A 12,085-nucleotide genomic window follows, 5' to 3' on the forward strand; every position below is an offset into this window, starting at 1 on the left:
CCTCTTCAGTTTCTATCCATCCTCTTAAAAGTCCAAACTGGATATACTTGTATAAATTATCTCTTCTTTGCCGAGCATCTCAGGCTAAGTAAAATTTCTAGTTGATTTGAATTTATATTGAAAAGGAGCTCATTTTTTTCTATTTTAAACATTTTGATGACTATCTTTCTAAACTAGACTAAAATATGCTTCCCCATTATTTTCAACAGAATGTACCATTTCAGTTTTTTCTTTATGACTTAAGGGCACCATTATAGATATAAATTATTGTAATGTGCTATAACACTGAGATGCCTTTTGAGTTTACTGAAGCATATTGTTTTGTCTCTTTTATTTCAGTAGTTTTTCAATGTCTGATCCCTCATGACCCCATTTGAGGTTTTCTTGGCAAAGATACTGTAGTGATTTGCAATTTCGTTCTTCAGTTCATTTCACAGATGAGGAAACTGAGGGAAACAGAATTAAATGACTTGCCCTGAGTCACACAATTAGCTAGTGTCTGAGGACAGATTTGGACTCAGGAAGATGAGTCATCCTGATTCCCTTCCCATTACTCTATCCACCTTGCCACTTCAGTGCTCTGTACTGGCCTTAATGATATATGTATTTCTATCATCACTAATACCTGTAAGCCCTTATTACCAAATAAAAATCTGTGAGTTAACTTTAACTTCCTTATTAGGAAGTCTGGACTGACATTACACATTTTCTCATGTGCTCCTGAAGGCTGTGCCTGCTAACTCTGAACAACATCTAGCTGTCTGTTAAATAGTACACAAAACTGAAGAATTTCTCAGTGGAAATAGTGACTCTTAGATGCTTCACTTGCCCTTGACCCCAGTGCTTCTCTCCTCTCTCAGAGGGCTGCCTCCTGTGCAACCATCTCTCCTATGCATTTAGAAAAGAAAGTAAAATGGTGGCCCCAATGTTGGCATCAATCAGCATTCAATTCCTTACTGACCTTGCATGAGAGTGGCTATTTAGGCTAAGGAAAGCCTATTACCTATTTGTCATTCACTCCTCATTCTCAAACTCTGTAAGGGACATTGATGGTTGGAGCTTTGGACTTAATCACATTTTATGAAGAGGTAGCTATAAAGCTATCATCAAAGGGAGGAGGTTTAGAGTACAATACAAAAAAGCACGGCTCTGTCATCATCTCCATTACAGGCTGAACCTAAAAGCATCCCTAAGCCTTTGCCTGTGTTCCCCTCATGACTTTCATCCTGAATCATTTCAGCATCGTCACTGAAGAAGAGCTGCATCTAGCTAGACGACTGACAGTAATCAAAGGGCTCTGTGATCTTCAAAGTGCTTTCAGGTACACGATCTCATTTGATCTTCTCAATAACAGGCTAGAAAAGAGCTATTATTCCCATTTTACAGATGAAGAAACACTTGACATTCTGCTTTAGCTGTTATTTATTCAGTCCAGGCTTCAGATCCTAAAAGTTGTAAGTGCTTGGTGTGCATGGGTCATGAAGATCCCAAAAAAGGGAGAAAGGATAAATGCACGATAGTTCATTTTGGAGGGAATCCTATAGAAACTAGAATAAATAAGAGCACATAGCTCTTTGTTTTTAATGAACTATTTTTCCCCACATATAGGCTATTGTTATTAATCTGTATGCATCCCTGTGGGGTGGGAACCTATAAAGGTACACCTGTAATATTTGTTGAAAACCTGTTTACATCTCTCTGTTGAGTTTTTATATGCTGTAAAAGTTCGTCTTTCTCATTCTTTGTTTTGATTCTATTTCAATACTTTTTCATTCTGATTGCTTTTCATTATTTGCTTTGATCAATTTGTCTAAATTACAAACCTCCAGCTGGAGCCAGATGTGACATCTAACTGTCCACCAGAGTACTGGACCTAGAGTTAGAAAGATGAGTCTTCCTAACTTCAAATTACTAGCTATGTGATACTGGACAAGTCATTTCACCCTGTTTGCTTCGTTTTCCTCATCTGTAAAATGAGCTGGAGAAGGAAATGGCAAATCACTCCTGTATCTTTGCCAAGAAAATTCCAAATGGGATCATGAAGAGTTGGATATAACTGAAAAAGGGTCATATAACAAATTATAGGACCCAGTGTTCTGAATTCTTAGTTCAGTGCTCCATATCCTGTGTTCAGAACAAGAAAGAAAACTTGTCCCTCAAAGCCACAGAATATTATCCCTAAGATCCATTTCCATCTTCTGAAATGATTTCTCTACCTTTGTAATGACTACTACTTGAAAGCACATATGTATCTAATTACCTGTACTGATCATTAACTAGTAGTAAATAGTGCTGAGTTCAATAGGTTTAATAGCTTCAAAGGATCAGAGCTTTATATCTGGAAGCAATCTTAGAAGAAGCTTCTTCAAACCACCCCATTTTACAACTGGGGAAATTGGAGCTTCTTTCTTTGCAGTTAGGCAACACTGTTTGACATCACTTGTGAGGGTGGGTAGGATAGGATTCATTCAACTTTATTTTGGACTGCATGGCATCCCTAAGAATTAGAGAAGGCTATCATTTTTTGGTAGTTTCAGTCATGCCTCTTTCTTCATGAAGATATTGGAGAGGTTTGCCATTTCCTTCTCCAACTCATTTTACAGATGAGGAAACTGAGGCAAATAGGGTTAAGTGACTTGGCCAGGGTCACAGAGCAAGTAAGTGTCTGAGGTCAGATTTAAATTCAGCAGGTTAAGTCTTCCTGATTTCAGGCCAGTGTTCTATTCACTATCTAATTGTTAGAGAGCTAAAGAGGGCACTCTGGTTCAAACCTAACAATAAATTCTGCTAGATAACTGCTTTTGCAGGCACAATGCTAGAGTTATATTTGTATCCCCAGCACCTAGCACAGTGTTGGGCCCATAGTAGGTTCTTAATAAATATTTAATAATTTATTAATTCATTCTACAAAAATTTGTTGTTTATTCTATGCAAGGCACTGTGCCCTTAATACTTCAAAAGATACACAAATGTTAAAAATCAATCAATAAACATTTATTAATCATTTAGTATGTGATAGGCATTGCATAAACTGCAGGGGATACAAAAAGAACCAAAGACAGTCCCTGCCCTCAAGAAGCATATAATTTAATAGGAGAGACAACATGCAAAAATATATATAACAAGTTATAGACAGAATAAATAGGAAGTAATTTACAGAGGGCAAGCACTGGGATTAAGAAGGGTTGAGAAAGGCTTCCAGTAAAACCAGTAAACCTTCTTATAAATTGTAACATTGACAAATATGACTTAATGAAAGCTAGTTGTACTAACCAACTAGGGACTTTATCTACATGTCTGACATAATATATGGTATCCAATACATACATTATAGTAAACTCATTTAGCTAAATCCAATTAGTGCTTAAATATACCTACCATCTGGGTCTTTAAAGGTTAAAGTGATGAACTTGCTGGCAACCATAAACATGAAAATCACCCAAAAGCAGGCAGCTAACAGAAGCCACTGGTGGTGCATGTTGTCAAATGTGAGCCATATAACTGCTGGTTCTTCCTGGAAAACACAGCTTCCTCCCCAGGAAAACAAAATAAAACAAAACAAAAACAAAGCACAAAAAAACCAACCAGGGTAAGTAGATCAATAAAACAAAAAGATGAGCAAGAAATAAAGATCAACCCACAATTACTTTGCTGAAGAGTTATAAACCATTACTAAATTATTCTCTTTCCTCCTTTCCCAGCAACAGCCTCCTGAAGATCTGATTTAACATTTTTATTTTCAGTTAAAGATTGAAGAAATGATTCCTTCCCCCCCCCCCCAGCAAATCATGGAAATTTTTAAAGCATCTTTTGCAAACAGAAACAAGATAGTGAGGGAAACACAAAAGTCATTTGTATTTGACATTGGACTTCACTGCCATATGACATTACTTTGGGAAGTAGATTTACCTACCTGTGTTTGAGATTAATATTAAAATGAGTTTGCAATGCTTGAGTTCTCACCAACTGCTAGCATCCCAGGAACAGGTGGTAAGGGAAAGCCTAGCTGGGATTAAATGTTCACCTTGGGTAATCCACAGACTACATACTCCACAAGAACATAATCAAGAGCAGACTGTTTAAAATCCTAAATTGCTGACAGAATGAAACTATAGTTTAAATAATTGCTGGGGGAGCAAGGGAAAGATTTCAATAATTTAAATTCCCCTGCCAAGAACCTGTTCAGATGGGTCTTTCTTTTGGTGGTTTCTCTTTTCCATACTACCGTTTACATCTTAAGCAAGGCTGGGAGTTTGGGTCTTAAATGTGTCATAAAAGTTATGCTTTTTTGCTTATTGAGAGATGTATGCAGAAGCTGGAAGTCTTAATGTGGATCCTGGCAGGAAAACTGGGGGGGGGGGGGAGCAGGCAGGGGAGAGTGACAGAAACAGAGACAGCAGAGGCAGGGTGAGATAGACTAACTTTCATTTCACCTTTAACACTGATTTTTCAAGCTAAATCAAACTAGTTAAAGAGATCTATGTAAGCTGGCATGGTTTTTATTAGTTGATTAAGGCCATCTATCATTTCGAGGCAAGAAAAGAGATTCTAGAATCACAAATATTATTGCTACCAGAGGCATCATCTTTAGGAGAATCCAAGCTACAGCTCTCTGAACCTCAAATTGTACATATTTAGAATGGAACAAAAACCACATAATTCTCCAACATTATAACCCAAAGCATCAGTATCCTGAAACTACTTAAGCATGCAGTCACCCCAAGAGGGAATGACAAGCTATAGAGCTTTGTGTCAGTCAGTCAAAACAGGGGTGACACACTGAGAATCTACTGAAGTGTCTCCTCTCTTCTGTATGGATCAAAAGGAGAAAATGAATAAAATTTGGAGACTTGGCAGAACAGGTATTTATTGACTTATTGCAGAGAGAGAGAGAGATTGAGAATGAATGTGTATATCCATAGAATGCAGACCAAAGGTAACGTGGAGTGGTAGACAGAGAAAGTTGGCTGCAAAGACAAAAGAGATGGTTCTTTTGTCCCACATGCTGACCATGTGGCCCTGGGCACATACTTCTTTCAAGGTCTGGGCAATATTCTTAAGACTACATTTAACAGAGAAAATATCCACATACATTGACACAGAAAACTCTGTCTACCCAAAATAGGTCCAGTTCCTAGTCCTATAGATTAGGGAAACTATTCCCACATAACATCTGTGTATAATGATAAGGGGGAAGGTAAGTGGCATAGTGGTTAGAGTGCTGGGCCTAGAGTTAGGAAGACTCATCTGAGTTCAGATCTGGACTCAAAAGATTTACTAGCTGTGTGGCCCAGGGCAAATCATTTAACCCTATTTGCCTTAATTTCTCATTTATAAAATGACATGGAAAAGGAAATATCAAATTATTCCAATATCTGTGCGCAGAAAAACCTCAAATGGTATCCTAAAGAGTTGGACATAACTGAAGTGATTGAACAAACAACTCAATGATGATCTATGGGTAGGCTCTGAACATTTATGTTGTGATATAAAATATTTAGATGTGATACATCTAAATGTAATACAAAATATTTAGAATCCACATTACAATGGCAAGAGAGAATTAACCAATAAAAAGAACAATGAATTCAGTCAATGACCTCCAGTTTAAATCCTAACTCCTGACACCTACATACTACCTAATGTGACATTTAACCTCTGTGGGTTTCAGTTTTCTAACCTGTAAAATGAGAGACTGGATTATATAAGTCTTGCAGGTGCCTTCCAGTGCTAAGAAAGGTAACTGAGTGAGCCATGCAAAAGACTCTTTTGGAGGCACATAAAACAAGGGATCATAAGGAGTAATGCATCATGAAAACTGCCTGTCCGTACAGACCACACCTTTCTCCTTGGATATATACTTTATCTGTCTCATAGGTTCCCTGGATATTTAAACATGCTTCCTTAGTATCACACTGCCTCCCTGGTATGAGTCAAGGATGTTTTTTTAGTGAAAGTTTCTATGTCCAGATGCTTAAGTCACTTTTAAAAAACACATCCAAGGCCTTATACCATAATTTCATCTGTAGACATATGCCTTATGTGAATACTGACATTATTAAATGAAAATGATTATCATTTCCTCCTCCAAGCTTTCCTAGTTCTCCCTTGCATGCCTAGATGCCTAACTAATCCACTCATGTAAATCCATGTAGGATATTTGAAAATTCTTTTATTTATATTTTTATTTTTACATCACCTACTTTTCCCAATATATTTTGCCCTCTTTCCCTTCCTGGAGGCCAGTCCTTTATAACAAAGAATGAAAAATTCAGCAAAAAAATCAACCAAGTCCAGTATTATATGTGTGCTTCAGATATTCTTTTTTTTAACGATGTCATAATATTACATTATATTCATGCACCACATTTTTTCAGTTATGTCCATTTGAAGGGAACCTGCTTTACTTCAAGTTCTTTGTCAATTTTAAAAAAAGGCTGTTATGAATATTTTAGCAAATGGGTATATGCCTAGTATATGGATCTTTGGGTAAAATGGTATGAAAATTTTAATCATTTTAGTAACAGGGTTTGAAACTGCTTTCAATAATAGTTAGATGGAGGGGCGGCTAGGTGGCACAGAGGGGCGGCTAGGTGACACAGTGGATAAAGCACTGGCCCTGGAGTCAGGAGTAGCTGGATTTAAATTCGGTCTCAGACACTTAATAGTTACCTAGCTATGTGGCTTGGGCAAGCCACTTAACCCTTTGGCCTTGCAAAAAGAAGAAAGAATAGCTGGATGGGGTGGATAGGTGCCAAGTGGATAGAGCAGTGGCCCTGGAGACAGGAGTACCTAACTTCAAAGCCAGCCTCAGACACTTAATAATCACCTAGCTGTGTGACCTTGGGCAAGCCACTTAAACCCATTCATTGCCTTACCAAAAAAAAATCTAAAAAATAGCTGGATCAATTTACAGCTCCAAAGACAGTATATTAGTGTTGCATGTCTTTCCATGACTATTCCCATCTCCTATCATCTTTGCCGATTTGTTGAGTGCATGATAAAAACTCAGAATTGTTTCTGTTGATATTTCTCCTAAATTAGTGATTTTGAATAGTCTTTAATAGTTTGCAATTCTTTTGAGAGTTGTCTATCCATAGTTTTTGGTCATCTTCATTAGGAAATAGCTTTTGGTTTTATGAATTTGTATTAGTTACCTATATATACATGTATGTACATGTATACACAAACACACACACATATGTTGGATATTTGACTCTTGTCAGAGATAATTGATTCAGATTTTTCCCAAATGACAGTTTCCTTTTTTAATGATCTGTGTAAATTGTTAATGTAAGGGCTTTTAAATTTCATAAGATTGAGTGGGGAGGCTGAAAAGTCCTGTGAGATACAGCAAAAGCTAGTCCCTCAATAAAACTATTCTGTTTTTTTTCTTTCAAGGAGAGGATGTTCATCAACTTTCTAATCTAGACCTAGTCAGTATAGATTTATGTTGGACAGTGGGTCAACTTTGTGCCCCCAAATTGCTATTACTATGAAGGGCACCACTGTCTTTTCAATCACCCAAACGTGTAACTTTGGGTTCATCCTTGAATCTTTTCTCATACTCACTCCACACATATAATTTCTTTCTTTTTTTTAAGGTTTTTGTAAGGCAAACGGGGTTAAGTGGCTTGCCCAAGGCCACACAGCTAGGTAATTATGTGTCTGAGACCGGATCTGAACCCAGGTACTCCTGACTCCAGGGCCGGTGCTTTATCCACTACACCACCTAGCTGCCCCTGCAGTAACCTTCCAAAAGATCTTCTATCTTCAATTCTCTCTCCATTCCATGCTACCTTCCACTCAATTGATTTTCCTAACATACAAATCACTACTTTATACTATTATTCAATGAACTCCAGGTTCAAATAAACCTCAAGGTTCAAATGTCTGCTTGGCATGCAAAGCCCTTCACTGGCCTCTCATCTTTCCTGGTCTGAAAACATTTTACTCCCCATCCACACATTCTATGATCCAGTCACCCTGGCTTTCTTTTTTCCCCCTGGATTATTTCTAATTTCTGTTCCTATTTCACTGTCTCCTCACCTTCATCAGTGCCTCCTTACTTGCATCTGTTGGATTCTTTCAATTCTCAGCTCAAATCCCATCTTATACACTACAGGCTTTTCTGGTCCCTCCTACTACAAAGTGTCTTACTTCTGAGATCACCTCCCATTTGCCTTTCCATTGTATTTGTCTTGAATATATAACCCTTTGCCATGTGGCAAATTAGAATATGAGTAGGGTGTGTGTGTGTGTGTGTGTGTGTGTGTGTGTGTGTGTGTGTGTGTGTCTTTCTATCACCAATGCTTAACACAGTGTTTACCAATACTTTTTGACTGACTGATAATACTTGTAAGATGTGGATAAGACAAAACTCCTTTACTATTCAGGGGCAGAAACTTTAGGAATCTTTTTCTTCCACCACCTTTCCTTTTATTTTCTGTGGAGGTGGAGAACTATGACTATTGAACATTGATTACGCCATCAGATTTGGTTAATATATCCCTTAGTTTTGCTGATCTATGTTCACTTTCATTGTTATTCTTTGTCACTTAGATCTCTGAGGAGTAAGGAAGGAAGGATTTAATTTGGAAATGAAGATATAAAACAAATGATATCAATTCTCTTAAAAAGAGTATGTTTCTTCTAATTTCCTTTCAAGGGAATAATAGCTTATTCACTCTTACAAAATGACAATATGCATTGCCTCATTTGATCCTTATAAAAGTGCTATGAGATAAGTATTGTGTTTTCATCCCCATTTTAGAGATAAAGTGAGGTTCAGAAAGGTCAAATACTTTATAGCATACATCTTAAGTGAAACAACCAAGTCTTGTGATTCCAATGAGAAACATGGGGTCCCATGAAACTAAAAGGAGCATAGGAAAAGGTATGAGAAAAGCTTACGTGATTGAACGTGCATGTTCTATAATATACGTGTTTCCATAAGTAAGATTTTTAAAGAGATGCTTCATTTAATGAGATATTTAAATGGACTTAAAATCTATGTAACCATATGTATATAATATATTCATTTTAGTGATATTCATTTACATAATTCATAATATTTATTTCTAGAATTATATTTATATGTCTACTTATAAAAATAATTACTATCATACCAAGTATCATATAATATGATAATAATTTATAAAGGCTATGTAAGCCTATGAGTAGATGAAATGGTTTCCTGATTCTTTATGAGAAAATTAACTCATGATTTACATAGGACTAAAATGAAAAAGCTGACATAGGACTTGGGCTTAAATGATTAAAAATAAGCCAACCATGATTTTTTCTTTTCCAAAGGTCTTTCTCATAAATACCATAACATAGTAATGGTATGGATATTTTTTACAAGGTAATAAAAACACATGTTTATACACACACACACACACACACACTACCTTATAACATGTCATATATTACACACTTATAACATAAGTATAATGTATCACATGCTCTTCATAACACATATAAAACAGTATATATTCATTTCATGTTGTGTTCACATGTTTACATATAACAATAATTAACATCATGCCATACATCATATAATATGATAATAAGTTATATTTGATAATACTGTCATGTAAGAAAACTGTACTAACTGAAGTCTTATTCTGATGCCTCATAATGCAGAGAGGTAATTTTTGGCTCTGACTATGTAAGACCATGTCTACCCTGGATTCTAACAAGCTAGAAAGGCTTGATATATGAGTTTATTGATGTAATGTGTGTTTAATTTTCTAAGGACTGGTCTAGTTAAATTTAAAAAAGTCCACCACAGGAAGTTGGGCTATTCGATGATACCTTTTTGTGGTCCTGGAAACTCGTGTAGAGTGCTAGGATTACCATCAATGGAACAAATACCTACACCAATGAAATGACAGAAGTTATCAAAGTTTAATGGAAAAAAAGGGAAGTAAGGGATAAAGAAGCTATACCCTCATATTTATCTGTATAAGGGGCTAAGTCAAATGACTTCTTTGGACTCTTGTGGCTCTTAACTTCATGATCTTATTACTACTTTAATCATTAAATAACACATAATACAATAAAATCTTGGCAGCTCATAACCCTTGTGAATGAGTTGTTTTGGATATCTATCAAGTCTGCAGTATACTGAAGGTTTTTTATTACAGCAATTTTTAGAATGGAAAGCTTTCCATTAAAATACATATAACAACAACAATAAAATTTCCTTCTACTAAAACCTTTTTTTTTTTACTTTAAGACCTTCTTAAATACTATATGCTGATGTGTGAATATATCAGATTGTTTACTGTCTCCAGGAGGGAAAAGGAGGACAGGATAGAATTTGGAACTCAAAACTTCAAAAAAAAAAGGTTAAAATTTACTTTAACTTTTAATTGGAGAAAATGTTATTTCTCACAAATAGTATATGTTGAATAAAGTTGAACTTTTTTTCCTAGATGATCTTACTATTATGGAAAATCCATTTTTCTAATTCACTTTTATAAAGTGGGGTCCCATGGGACAATTCAAACCTGCAAAGATCTTTTTGTGCTTACACCCAATATCAAGTTTGTAAGGACCTGTTGTATCTATACCCAATGTCCCTAGATAGTTATGGCTTTTTGAATTTTGTTTCTCATTTTTATAGTTGTTCTGGTTCTTCTGCTTCTCTATGCTGTCAATGGACCTACTTTCACACTCCATTTATTTCCTTCTAGTTTTAAGTTTGGAAGCCAGACTGAATTGAGCAAAGAGCAAGAATAAATATCATCCCTAACATTTAACTTCTTGTAAATGTGTAAACACAGAGATAAGAAGAATCTGCACTAATACCCTGCAACATTATTAAAGTAGCAAAATTAAAAACTAAATATTTCAGCTAGGTGACACAGTAGAAATAGCATTGGACCTGGAGTCAGGAAGACCTGCATTTAAATCTGGCCTTAGTGTGCCTTAGTTTCACATCTATAAAATGGGCTTAATATTAGCATCTTCTTCCAAGCTTGTTGAGAGGATCAACTAAGATAATAATTATAAAATGCTTAGCACAGCATCTGCACATACTAAGTACTATGTAAATGTTAGCTTTTTAAAAAAATGAACTGTTATATCACATAAGGAAGAAATGAAATGGTAGAGATCTGGTTCTGGAATCAAAGAATCTGGATCCAAACCTTACCATTCTATCTTTCTTTCTCTCACTAAAACAACTACTATGTACCAAAAATCACCTAGTCTAATGCCATTATTTTACAGATGAGGAAAGTGAGGTCCAGAGAAGTTAAGGGTCTTGCCCTCCAATACAGATTTTTAAAGCAGAGTCCGAATTCAAACCCAGGTCTCTATTCCCAGTCAGTGACTTTTCCAATTCACCTTTCAACCCAGGGCAAACCACTTAATCTCTCTTGGGCTGTTTCTTAATCTGTAAAATGAGGGCGCTAGATGAAGATGGGTAAGGTTCCTTCTAGTTCTCAATCTATGATCCCTGAAATTGATGCACTGAAATAGTTGTTCTTACAAATTATTAAGGACACAGATCCTCCTGGTGACTCTTGACTAGGAGGAGGAATTTTAAATAATTCATTTTTAAAATTGAAACTTAGGAAAAGATTCACTTTTTCTGTCTTTGAAAATTATTATAAAAATCAATATTTTAAACTAATTATGAACAATGTTTTCGATTGGAATTAAAAGTCTGAATTGAGGAACTTTGCCTTTGTTCCCTTTTCTCAGTAGGGAGATGCCTCAGTTACTAAGTATTGAGAAAGTTATATTATCTAGTAATCTCAAGCATTCGGGAGAGAGAGAGAGAGAGAGAGAGAGAGAGAGAGAGAGAGAGAGAGAGAGAGAGAGAGAGAGAGAGAGAGAGAGAGAGAGAGAGAGAATAGCCAACTGGAGACTCAAAGATAATATCCAATGCAATGTGGCTGTCCAAAAAAAAATCCAAGGGCTTTCTCATTGACTGCCCAAGACTTTTAATAGGTAAGCTGCTTTGCAAAGAAATGGAAATTTGTGGGGAAATTTTGGAATGAAGACTGAAATGCTAAGGAGAAGAGGTGGGGGGGGGGAAAGAAAAGGCAGAGAGTAGGAATTATTAGAA

General features: G+C 36.1%; 1 protein-coding gene across 8 annotated transcripts in view; it reads right to left on the reverse strand.

The window, feature by feature from the left end:
* The window catches only part of CHST10 (carbohydrate sulfotransferase 10), a 54,020-nt gene that overhangs the window by 25,655 nt on the left and 16,280 nt on the right, over positions 1-12,085 (reverse strand). For 5 of the 8 annotated variants that reach the window (XM_074213803.1, XM_074213797.1, XM_074213798.1 and 2 more), the window contains one exon: positions 3,379-3,531. In XM_074213803.1, coding sequence (XP_074069904.1) covers positions 3,379-3,478 — 100 coding nt within the window. In that variant the 5' untranslated portion in view covers positions 3,479-3,531. The remainder of the gene's footprint in view (positions 1-3,378; positions 3,532-12,085) is intronic. The other 3 variants (XM_074213802.1, XM_074213799.1, XM_074213800.1) reach the window with 1 other exon arrangement.

The sequence above is a fragment of the Macrotis lagotis genome, chromosome 1 (genome assembly GCF_037893015.1).
Source record: "Macrotis lagotis isolate mMagLag1 chromosome 1, bilby.v1.9.chrom.fasta, whole genome shotgun sequence".
In the NCBI taxonomy this organism is placed as follows: domain Eukaryota; kingdom Metazoa; phylum Chordata; class Mammalia; order Peramelemorphia; family Peramelidae; genus Macrotis; species Macrotis lagotis.